Genomic DNA, 13,453 nt, shown 5'->3' on the forward strand with positions numbered 1-13,453 from the left:
GCAGTAATTCTCATGCTCCCATCCTACCTAATTCTAACTACACTTTCTAGTCAGATTTTCTTACCCACTTACCTACCACTGCCTCCTTTAGTTCTCCATCACTAGTGATGTATATGACCAACGACCAAATGTACCTGATGTAATTCAGGAAAAAAAAACTTTTTTATTTTATTTTCCTACTTACTTTATACAATTTTTGTAATTCAACATTTCTTTGATTTGTTCTTTACTTATACTGCAATGTTTATGATTTGTTCTTTTCTAACACTGAAATGTTTAACTTAAATGTATACCACAGATTTGTACTTTCTGTGTTATGTATATGTATTTGCATTTTTCTGGAGCTTTTCTCCCCTGGACTCCATTGAAAACAGCTCTTGTGGCCCAATGGACTATCCTGGAAAACAAACGTCAAATAAATAAATAATAGTGCTGAGTGATGATTTTATGTATATTTTTATTCCATATTTATATCTGAGTGAGTAATTTTGTGTTTTTTAGTAACCCTCCTCCCGCTCTTTTTAATAAGAATGTTGGGATTTTTAACATTCACCTTAAGCTATTACAAACTCCAACAGATAGAACCTCAGTTTAACATCTGTTCTGAAGACACCACCTCAGCAGTGCAGCACCCTCCCTAACACCGCACTGCAGTGTCACTACTGGAAAACAATAAATCCAAGCACATGGTGTAGGAAAAGAACCTCAGCCTAATGAGCATCTTATGGTTTAGAATTGCAAAAATATATATTTCTTACAGAAAGTTAAATCCAGTGCCCCATATCGTGATTCACTGGGGCCTCAGAGAACTCACAGTGGAATGGATTAAGTGCATACATACGTGCATAAAAACATAAAAATGAATGCAAGCAGTCTAAACTGCATTGTTGTGAGACTGGGAAGGTGACAGTTTAAATCTCTTCCTGGTAATGCAAAACTCCCACTGTAATTCAACACAAGCTATGTATAGTCTTGTCTCTCACATACAATAGTATCTGTGTATTTGAAGAGTGTAGCATTTGCTTGATATTATGGTTTTGCGTGTGCATATGTTGTTTTGCAGTGTGTGTGTGTGTGTGTGTGTGTGTGTGTGTGTGTGTGTGTGTGTGTGTGTGTATATGTAATTATGTGGTAGCTTATATGCATGCAAGTTCTGCATCTGCAATGTTTTAAAAGTGAATTGGTATGTGTATTTGTGTTGAAGGAAATCAAAACAGTCATGTTGCTGAAAACATATTGTAAGTTTTCATTTCTGCAGACACACTATATTCTGTAAGTCTAGATGTATTAGTTGAACTGAAGATTTAAAACATAACACATCTATTTTATATTAAAGTATTTATCAAGTAAATTTCCAACTCTATCAGCACAGAGAAATAAAGTCTTGACTATAGTCCAGGTAACCCATGATCAACAAATCACCTGGGCTCTTGACAGAGCTAACACAGAGAAGAGGCAACCCCTGTTAGGACGGGAGGAAGGCAGCAAAGACGGCTATGTGTAGCTGCAAGCCTTGAGAGGAATGGGTAGAAAATGCAGCCTGGGGGGTGGGGGGGGTTCACCAATATACCATATGGATGTAGCCCTTACTGAGCAAATATATGTGAGCATGCACTTGTAGGAGAAGGTGCAGTACCTCCCCTTAATCCCGAGATATTTGTCCAAAGGGTTCCACATGTGTCCCTCATTGACAGGGGCAACAAGTGCTGACTGAGGTTTCTTTTTGAGGATATACTCTTGGCTAGGCTCGTAAAGGCCCCAGGGCCATTAGCCTAGTAACCTTGTATGATCCTATGATCCTAAGATCCTAAGATAAAGGCTGAATGTCCCCCCACCCAGCAAAATGATTAAGATATAAAGAAAAGCCCACATAGCCAGGACCAGTGAGGGCACATGCAATCCTCATGGTTTCTCAATGATGGTTCCAACAGATTATTCTCACTCTGTGTTTTGTGGAGGAACCTCCACCCTGAGAGAACAAATGGATTCAAGTCTAACTGAGGAGGCTGGATCTCAGAAATTCCTTAGGCAAAAGTAAAAGATTAGACTATAAAGAAACATTTTTTTCCAATAAAACAAATTTGAGTAAAATGAGACTAACTGTCTGTACTCTAACACTGAAAAGAAGAAGAGATCATAATTTTGTAAATATTATCTTAGTTTTTAGTTATATTCCTTTTATTTCAGGTCATCGTCATGAGTTCTTACTGCCAGATCGTAGTAAATATGTAAACATGGAGAAACTGTTTCTGAAGAGCTATATGGATCTTTTAGTTCAGACATGCCACCGTAGGGGAGCACTGGCTACAGGAGGGATGGCAGCTCTCTTGCTGCCAGAGGACAGAGACAGTGACAACTATCAAAGGGTCCTAACTACTGTCACACGGTAGGTTGTCATTACAATCTGGGTTGTAGAGGAAAATATGCATATTTTCACTTAGAGTCAAGTACTAGTGAAATTTAAAGCACCAAATAATGGCACATCATTCTACTGTTTTCATTTACTTTAAGTAGCCTGTCTTTGTCTTTTACATAAGTTAAAAAATACATTTTATCTTATCTGACCCAAGTGACTGCAGTATTTATCCGATATGAGAAAGCAAAATACAAAACAAACAGTAAACTGTACAAATACTAACTAGTTTACTGCCCTGTATTGTCTTGAGTTACTCCCACAGGCTGTTATATTACCAGAGGACAATATCTTAGATATTTGCCCACAGAACTAGAAGCTAGAAGGATTTTTTAATGCTGTTCCTAAATTTGTCAAAAACTTGCAAGGCTGCTTAGTTAGAGAATACATGGAAAAGATGGGTAAACAAGTCAGTGAGTGGCTGAGCAAAGCAGCGCATGATGATAATTTTGATTCTGAAGAGAGACTGCTGTGACCTAAATAACTTTCACAAATATATGGCCTTTTTTCCTGAATGATCATATATTCAAGCTGTTTATAGTTAACAAGATATTCCCATAAAGTAACTTTACAACTTGTATCTCACTAGTCAGAAAAGGCCTTAGAAGCTAACAGTTTACATCAGATGGCACAGGTAATAAGAAGGGAATATCATATCCATATGCAGAAGAGTGCTGACTGGGATGAATATGCAATACAGGGTGTCAAATGTTTTCTACAGCCTAATTAGTATCACCAAGTAAGTACATTACTATTCGGACTAAACCAGAGAATGTTGTGCAAAATACTAGTGGACTGAGTGGTTACCACTCATCCATCAAACATGAAAGTGGAAGGCACAATGCCAGATGACATCAGTAATTCTCTTCTACTTTTACCACATGGAGACATTCTTTGACTAAGCTAAGTCCATAATCTTTTCTGACAGGTCTTTTCCCCATCATGCTAAGTTTCATAGAGTCATAGGTTCATAGGTGTGTACTAGGCTAATGGTCCTGGAGCCTATATAAGCCTAACCCAAGAAGATTCCCTGGCATCATGCTGCCAAAAGTTAGTTCCCAGTGCCCCTGTCAAGCAAGGCCACTGAAGTGATCTCCGGGATGAACTTCTTATTGCCCATCCACTCATCAAGATTTCTCTTAAAGAGGGCCAATGAAGTGCTCTGCTTGACGTGAATGGGAAGTTTGTTCCAGAGTATGGGAAGTCTCTGGGTTAGGAACCTGTCCCTCCAGCATGTTCTGTTTATTATTGTAATGAGGTTTAGGTCCCTGGAGCATGTGGCATGGAGGGACTGGGATTTCTTTAGGTGTAGCATATCTAGCAGCTCTGGGTCAGACATGGCTTTGTAGGTCAAGCAGAGATCACCTTTAAGGAGGCAATAAGAGATAGAGTATAGCTGGATTTGTTTGAGTCTGTCCATATAGGGAATGTGTCTAAGGCCAAAGATTCTCTTAGTGAGGTATTTTTGTGGCCTTTCCAGTTGTTGTAGGTGTCTAGTGAGGTACATACCAAATGAGGCGTTGTATTCTATAATAGGTCTAATGAGGGACAAGTAGAGAGGGATTATGACCTATTTCTTCCTGGATGAGAAACCTTTTGTAATGAGATGTGCCACATAGAAGGACTTTCTGACTACAGTGGCAATGTGGTTATCAAAGGAGAGGTTGCTGTCAACCTGTGTCCCCAAGTCTCTTATCACACTTTCAGTGTTTAGTGGACTACCACCTATATGGTAGCTCATGAGCACCAAATATTTCCCAAAGGGAATGACAATGCACTTTTTGGCATTGAGCTTAAGGCCATGGTTCTGGCACCAGTCATTGGTGTCAGTGAGGCCTTTTTGTAAAATGTCTACAACAGTTGGAGAATCAATAATGGCTCCCAGTTTGCAATCATCTGCGAACTTGGTCAACCAGAGTCCCTTTGTGTTGGCTTGAACTTCAGAGAAGTAGATGCCAAACAGGAGTGGACCTAGAAGTGATCCCTGTGGGACACCACTTGTAACTGGTAGGTAGTCAGATTTTGAGTCTGCTACTTCCACAGTGTGGGTTCTATCACTGAGCCACTTGGCAGCCCATCTTGTGATATAGGGGTTTATACTGAGTTTAGTGAGTCTATCTATGATTCCTGAGTGAGGGATTGTGTCAAAGGCCTTGGCAAGATCTAGGTAGGCTGTGTGAACTACCTTGCCCTCATCCACAGCTCTGGTGACAGACTCAAAGAAGTCTATCAGATTGAGCAGGCATGATCTACCTTTCACAAACCCAAACTGCGTGGGGTCCAATTTGGAAATTCCCTATGTCCTTATTTATAAGGTCCATGATGATGCGCTCCATAGCCTTCCATATCAGACTCATTAGGCTAATGGGGTGGTAGTTCCCAGGGTCTGTAGTTGTCCCCCCCTTTGTGGAGTGGGATGACCATAGCAGTCCACCAATCGGTAGGAACAAAGCCTGAAATTAGGCTGTGACTGAACAGGGTACTCAGGTGTGGTGCCATTTCACTTTGTAATTCATGTAGAACAAAGCCAGGGATATTATCAGGTCCCATGGAAGCTGCATTCTTGGCTCTGGACAGTGCATTTTTTACCTGTGTAGCCATGATAATAGGGACTTGGCATTCCTCAGGTATTGTGATATGCCCTTTACGGGGTGAAAAGGGGGTAAAGTTCGCACTGAACCTGTCGGTCAATATGTTGGTAATATCAGTTGGTTCTGTATATGTATTGCCATTGTGCTGTAACTCACAGCAGATCTGAGTATTGCCATGTAGATTCTTGACATAACTGTAGAATGCCTTGTGGTTGTCTTTAGAATCTACAGCAATTTTGTTTTCATAGCTAGCTTTAGAGGATTTGATGATGGATCTCAGTTTTTTGCTGAGGCTGACAAGGGAGTTTTTCCAGTCTTGGGACTTCACCCTTTTCTGCAACAGTTTTTTCCTTCAGTTGTAGAGTTTGTTTATGGTGGCGGACCATCAGATTGGCTTCCTTTTTTTGGAGGAGAGCATCTTGGTTCTGTTTGGTATGGCCCGTTCCATGCACTTGTGTATGTGCTCATACAGTGCATTGGTGTATGATCAGTCGTGAACCTATTTTCCATTTGTATGGGTGTCATGAAGTTAGCCACCTCTGTTTTAGAAGTCCAAAACTGGCTTTGGAGAAGTTTTTTTACAGTGGTTTGCTTTGGGGGGGTGAGAGTGGGATGTGGATATCCATGGTGATTAGCTTATGATCAGTTCTGACCAGGGAGGAGTTGATTACTGGTGTAGAGCAATGGTCGCCCATGTTAGTAATAAGTTTCAAATGAACTATATCCCCTCTCTGCCAGTAACTAAAGCCTTTCATAATGACCTTGACTATTTTTATTCTAAATTCTTGGCAGCCTTAGTCACACTCTCCTTCTTAGGAAACTGTTACAAGAACAGTGAGTACATGTGGATGTCTTCTGGCATCAAAACTGTTGTGCTTCTTGTCTTTCCAATGTCTGCACACTGATCAACTGCTTAACTTCAGCTCTCCAGTGTGAAAAAAGAAGCTGAAAGACAAGGGCCAGGAATTCTATCACTTTTAGTAAATTTAGTTACTAGCTAGTAAGCACACTTGAAAAAATTATATTGACTCTCCTTACTTGCATGCTGTGATGGATTTGAAGTGTTCTTAAGACACTCAGTCTTGCTGGCTGGATTCTGCTAAAATTCAAAGTCTGGTTATATTTGCATTCACAGTCTGTTGCATACAGAAACTTGCAGAATATACACTGATGAGAGAATATACTTTGCAGCACTTGTCTTTAAGAGCAGTAACCAATAACTTTTATAATAAATCAAACTGGACAAACGTTGCAGCTTAAAATACTGTTCCAACTTTACTTCTCATATAGTACAGATGATGTGAGAAATATACCATTTACCTTAGGACAAATGAGTCCCTACCATACCTCTAACATAACTGGATTTATACAGCTCTTTATATACAGTTTTAGTCCTCTTGGTATTATATTTTGGAGAATTGCTTATCCTGTAGAAACAATACTAAGCTTCCTTGTTTAACAATGTCTTGTAAGAGACCAGCTTTTCTGACAGTGTGAATATCCTGTAACAGTGTCCTGATGTCCATGTAGAAAAATATATTTTTGAGGAAACACATTGTTCTGTATTCTATTTGGACCTGTGTATAAGAACATCTGTTCTTGTGCCATATCCTGTTTTCCATGCAGAAAAACATATTTTTGAGAAATCACATTGTCACAGTGTCATAAACATATCCTGTTGTTTTAGGAAACATATTGTGTCCCTCCTGTTATTTTAGGAAACATATTGTGTCCATTTTTATATGCAGAAAAACATGTCAGTGTTCTTTAAAAGCAGATTTTGCATTTTTGCTCTTGCATACATCCTGTTTTTAAGTCTGTAAGGGAAAAATGTCCATTCTTTAAAAGCAGATTTTGTATTTTTACTCTTGCATGCATCCTGTTTTTAAGTCTGTAAGGGAAAAATGTCCATTCAGCAGATTCCTTTTCCAAGCCATGGTCATTTAGTATGACTGCTGATCACATATTACTAAACTCTGTTTCTGCATTTAAGCAAGCCTTTTCTTTCAGCATATTTACAACATAATTAATTTCAGACTTATATTCATAAAATCTAACAATTCCCTCTGTTTTTAAACATACTCAAAACATTTTATATAGAAAACACATTAAGAAACAAACCTATAGTTTGATACAACAAATCAAAATGCAATTTTACATAGTTAATACAATGATATTAAGTATTACTACCAAAACTGAATGTATTTAACAACTTTTTCTTTTGCAGACCATTCTGTGAAAATATTTTATCAGTTATGAGCTGTGTCTGCTTTAATGTTATTTTTTTTTAACATGATCAATTTATTCTTTTGCAATCACAGAATTTAATTTATGACTTAGAACTGTTCCATTAACTCTTTGCAACTGTTGAATTAACTATAAGGGACGGTAACCATGTGCTATTGTAAGCATTTATACACTACTGAAAACACAATTTCAATGTCATTTTAACCATAACATTGTGGTCATGTCTTTGAACTGCCCATTAACATCTTGGTAAAGTACTGAACTGGGCTTAGATAATAAATATTTTAAAGCAATTATTTTACTGGGGTAAAACCAGTGATATTACAACTTGACAAATTAGTTTTGAACTTATTACAATGTATCCTGATCAGTATGTATTTACACAGACTGTTTGCTATTTATGCATTTTAATCTAGTAGGCACCCTGGACCCATTGTTTTCTTTAAATATGTTTTTTTCACACATATTCATTACTAGACATTAATTTCATTTGTACTGAAATTTTCTGCATTTGTACATACAAAGACTATCATTTGTACTGAAATTTTCTACATTTGTACATACAAAGACTGTAAAGTACATTTAGTCTAATCTTACAGATTTAATAACATTAATATTAAGCAAAATCTTGGAAAATGTTTGTCTCTTTAGAAATATCTAGTGGAATTGCCACCAAATCCATATGTCCTGTTATTTTAAAACTACATACTCAGCAATTAAAATATTGATGCTTTTTTATATCAACATTGTTTTGTCAAAAACATATAAAAATAGTGACCAATCTTGATTAATTTCTTTTACATATCTTTACTCTCTTTTGTATAGCTGTAATCAATTTTAAGCCATCTCTTGTTTTTTAAACCATCTCTTGTATAGCTTTACAATTTAACAGGTTGTAAATACAATTTAATACTAAACAATACAATAATAACCATTATGATAGCTATTAACAACTTGTAAAATATCTTATCCTGTCAGGTTTAATCCAGTTTACCAGTATTTCTAATACACTAATACCTGTTTTTCCCCCCATAAAAGAGTATTGTCAAGAAGGAATGAGATATTTTTTCCTCTAGCTTTATTTTAGACCCTTGTTTATTTTTTCTGTAGCTTTATTTCAGACCCTTGTTGTTTATTTTTTTCAGTAGCTTTATTTCAGACACTTGTTTATTTTTTCTGTAGCTTTATTTCAGACCCTTGTGCAGTACTGCTTATACAGTCAGTGTAAAACTGAGAAAGTGCCCTTCTCCCTTATACAGTCAGTGTAAAACTGAGAAAGTACCCCTCCCCCTGTAGTACTGCAGCACTGTTTACCTGCCCTATGCTGTGAGAATAGAATGTATGTCAGCCCAACACTTTGGTTATACATTTATTTTAGTAGGTTACTAAATAAAGCTTTCACTGTATATTACCTCTAGTAGGTATTTACACCCTCCTGCACAATTGATTTGAACCGTATATATACTATAGCCCATTTGCTGGCTGTACTCGATGCAACTGAGTTTTTTCTTCTCTTTTAACATTTACTTGCAAACAGATTATCAGTGACATCTATGCACAATTGTGGCATTTTATTACAATTACCAAATAGTGTTGCATGTAAACATTTTAACAATTATGTTTTAATAACAATGATGCTTTAGAAAAACTCAAGCTACTTATCTGGCAATCAGTCTTGCTGTTTATCTTATCTTTCCAGCATTTCCTGTAACTATTCATCTAGTCTAGGTAGGTCAGAGCTCACATTTCATACTCTGTAAACTATAGTTAATTCTTTTAGCATTTTTCCTTTAATGTGATTGTGATTTGCATAACTATGCATTTATACAACATAAATAGACATCATTTTACAATTACCTTACGTGGATTTCAGTATTTTTTTTTTATTTATTTAACTATTTAACTGTCCTGCCATTAATTTTACAAAAACTGTTTGAATAATACCATCTGTGATTTTCTTTTTAAAATTCAGAACTTTAACTGTTTGGTGTTACTATATAATTATAAACAAATTGTAAAAAACAAAATAGATATTAGTTTAACCAACACATTTATATTTATATTATTTATATTTGCTGTTGTCTGCCTGTTATTCTTGTGTATTGTAACAGATGTACTCTAGATGAAAAGAACACACATGCATGTCTGTCTTGTATATGTATATCTTTATACAAGCATGTCATGTCTTGTGACTTTAAATTTTTACTCATCTATTTTTATTTAATTTATATATTAGAACAGTTTTGTTTATCTTTTGACTATGCTAATGAATGGCATTCATATGCTTTACTTTACTGTAGTACTGATAGATGTCTTGCTTTAACTAAATGAAAGTAAAACATTTAAGAATGATTTGTCCAGACATCAGATCCTACCATCCTACCATGTATGTTTAACCATTTTCAAAACATAAACATATTATAAAATATATTTCTTTTGCACAGATTAACTGTGTATGCGGGAAGTTGCCAGTCTTTGTCAGTTCAGCTAATTTATTTCCTTTATCATGCAACTGCTGTTGAATTTCCAGTAATGTTGCATGGTCTTTCTGACATTCTTTAGCAAGCTGTTCTGCTGAATTTGAAACTCCTATGCACTTTTGAAAAGATGTATGTATAACTTGTCTAAGCTTCCTGAACTCATTGTGTCTGTCTTTTAGAAGTTTACTACATTCCTTTGTAACAAAATGTACTAGGGGTTTTATCAGTAACTGATTTGACTCACATGTGGTGACAGGACATAACTGTTCAACATCAGAATGTAATGGAAATACTTTACCCTTAGTTAATTCTTTATCATGAACAGATCTGTCTTTACAGTCTATTTTTTAGCAATATGATGCAAATATGTTTTTATGGCATAATACACAAAATGCAGTTTTTGTTGAAGCACACAATAAACATTTGTCATATTTCACATGGTTTTCTTTGAGATACCAGTTAAATATTGTAGTACATTTGCATAATGCCTTACTATCAACCTGCCCTAATAAGGTTTTACATTTACTAATGTGCTATGTATACCAACATAGCAATTTACTAAAGTTTGGTTTACTCCTGCATGAATTATAAATAATATCCATACTGTCTAATATACAAACTGTCTAGGAATATACAAACTATGTATGAGTATACAACCTGTCTTAAGAATATACAAACTCTCTTAAGAATATACAAACTGTTAACATCATCCACACTAAATATGTGACACAGAAAAAAGTCTTACCAGTTAGCAAGAAAACAGGTGATCAGGCTGCTATTGCAGATGGCTAGAAATTTTTCAGAGTCACTTGAGAAGCTGGTGAAGCACAACAGGCAGCGGACTACTGTGCTAGTGGACATTCACCTTTTCTTGAAGAATTTATGGCACTGTGAATTTCTTGAACTAGTCTCACTCCGGATTGTAGATGTCTAAAAAACTTTACTACTGCAAGCTGCATAAACTGGAATACTTCTGTTTAGGATTTACACATACGTACAAATGTTAGTTACTGCAATTTGACTGATGTGACCCTCTGCAGGGGTTACCATCACTCCTCCTGTGTTTGAATGCAGATTGTAGGTTCAAATGCAGGCTAGCTTGCCATTGAAAAATTATATGGCTCTGCCTACTGGAGCTTACTTGCTGTGGGATGGATTTGCAGTGTTCTTAAGACACTCAGTCTTGCTGGCTGGATTCTGCTAAAATTCAAAGTCTGGTTATATTTGCATTCACAGTCTGTTGCATACAGAAACTTGCAGAATATACACTGATGAGAGAATATACTTTGCAGCACTTGTCTTTAAGAGCAGTAACCAATAACTTTTATAATAAATCAAACTGGACAAACGTTGCAGCTTAAAATACTGTTCCAACTTTACTTCTCATATAGTACAGATGATGTGAGAGATATACCATTTACCTTAGGACAAATGAGTCCCTACCATACCTCTAACATAACTGGATTTATACAGCTCTTTATATACAGTTTTAGTCCTCTTGGTATTATGTTTTGGAGAATTGCTTATCCTGTAGAAACAATACTAAGCTTCCTTGTTTAACAATGTCTTGTAAGAGACCAGCTTTTCTGGCAGTGTGAATATCCTGTAACAGTGTCCTGATGTCCATGTAGAAAAACATATTTTTGAGGAAACACATTGTTCTGTATTCTATTTGGATCTGTGTATAAGAACATCTGTTCTTGTGCCATATCCTGTTTTCCATGCAGAAAAACATATTTTTGAGAAAACACATTGTCACAGTGTCATAAACATATCCTGTTGTTTTAGGAAACATATTGTGTCCATCCTGTTATTTTAGGAAACATATTGTGTCCATTTTTATATGCAGAAAAACATGTCAGTGTTCTTTAAAAGCAGATTTTGCATTTTTGCTCTTGCATACATCCTGTTTTTAAGTATGTAAGGGAAAAATGTCCATTCTTTAAAAGCAGATTTTGTATTTTTGCTCTTGCATGCATCCTGTTTTTAAGTCTGTAAGGGAAAAATGTCCATTTAGCAGATTCCTTTTCCAAGCCATGGTCATTTAGTATGACTGCTGATCACATATTACTAAACTCTGTTTCTGCATTTAAGCAAGCCTTTTCTTTCAGCATATTTACAACATAATTAATTTCAGACTTATATTCATAAAATCTAACAACACTCACTGTCTGGATGCCATCAAAGAAGGAACTAAGAAAGGTTGAAAGAAAATCAACTAAAAAGGTGAAGAGAAAACCCTGATTGGGATGAATCCTGCAGCTGTTCAGCAAAAAGCAGTTCAAGCTCCAGTTTTGGTACAAGACATGGCTTCCAGTAATGTAGAGGAAAAAATAAGTCAAATGTGCTCAGAGCTGATTAAAATAAACAAAACACTGAAGGAGTATATAAACTCAAATAACAAAAGGCTGGAAAAAATGGAAGACATTTTAAAAAGATATTCAGATGAACTGATGAAACTGCAAAAATCAGAGGTCAAAAGAAGAAAAGAGTGGCTGAGTATGACACTGCTCAAGAAGAGATGTTTCAAAAATGGTAGAATTAGTGGACAGAGCACGTTGGAAAAAACTGAGATTTTCTGATATACCAGGGAAACCAGAAGGAATAGATTGTACTAATTTTTTGAAGGCACAAATAAGCAATTGGATTGTTATTCCATAGAAGGAGCTGTTAATTGAAAGGACACAATGTGTGTATGCTCTGTCCCTGGGCATGAAAAAGCAGCCAAGACCTGTATTAGTAAAGATGTAAACCTACCAGTAGAAAGAGTTGATCCTGACAAAACTATGGCAAAAAAGCAAAGTAAATAATAGTTGGAGATAGTATAGTGTTTGTGGAAAATAATTCACTGTACACTAGGCAGAATAGAAACAAATTTATTCTAACAGTCAAGAGACAGGTGTGAGATTCAAACTGCTGTATTTTTTTCTGCAGGATCAAAGCCATTTTTCTTTATGCTAAACAGGCTAACAATGAAATACATAAGTTTGTCCAACAAAAAGTAAAGTGAGCCATCAAACAAAAGGGGACTCTGTTTCTCATTCATGTTATAAAAAGCACATGTAGATATTTTGTCAATGAAACCCTTTCCATTGTTCCAAAGCAAAATGCTTGAGAGACAGAGAAAAGCATAGGAGTTGACTAGAAGAATCAGGTGTACCTTTGAATTGAATTGGAGTCTGGGGCTGGGAGGTGGAGACAAACAGAAAGAAGACCAGCATCATTGAAATTAGTGAATAAATGTAAAGCTATCAGTCACATTTGTGAAATGCAGTTGTACAAGAAAAAGTGGAAAGAGTGAACTTTTGTTGACTTTGTTAAACTTGTGAGGAACTGAAAGGCATTTCCCTCACTTCATGTCATTAACATTTGGAAGTTCACCGAGCTTGAGGGGAAGAGGAAGGGAAAATGAAATTAAAAGTAAAACAATTTCTGTTAACATTATTTCTGTGAAACTTTTCTTGATATAAATTGCATGTTTTATAGTAGCATTTTTAATTGTTGTATGTGATAAGATACTAAAGTAAACAGGTGCCTTTTCCCTCTTTTTTAGCTTTAATAAATGTAGGCATTACAATACAAAAGAGAAAAAAGGCTAAACAAAAGCACGTTTAAGTTAATAGGCTGTGATCTTGGGCTGTTGAGTTAGAGGATGGGATACTAAAGTAGCCAGATCATAATATATGTAGAGTTGATAAGTTTCCTCTTACTTTTGCATAGGT

At 36.0% G+C, this 13,453-nt stretch overlaps 1 protein-coding gene across 3 annotated transcripts in view; it reads left to right on the forward strand.

The window, feature by feature from the left end:
• The window catches only part of LOC122793512 (malate synthase-like), a 512,976-nt gene that overhangs the window by 219,167 nt on the left and 280,356 nt on the right, over positions 1–13,453 (forward strand). For all 3 annotated transcript variants that reach the window (XM_044061636.1, XM_044061635.1, XM_044061634.1), the window contains one exon: positions 2,188–2,386. In XM_044061636.1, the coding sequence (XP_043917571.1) occupies positions 2,188–2,386 (199 nt within the window). The remainder of the gene's footprint in view (positions 1–2,187; positions 2,387–13,453) is intronic.

This window comes from Protopterus annectens, chromosome 2.part0 (assembly GCF_019279795.1).
Source record: "Protopterus annectens isolate FY-2018-M chromosome 2.part0, PAN1.0, whole genome shotgun sequence".
In the NCBI taxonomy this organism is placed as follows: domain Eukaryota; kingdom Metazoa; phylum Chordata; order Ceratodontiformes; family Protopteridae; genus Protopterus; species Protopterus annectens.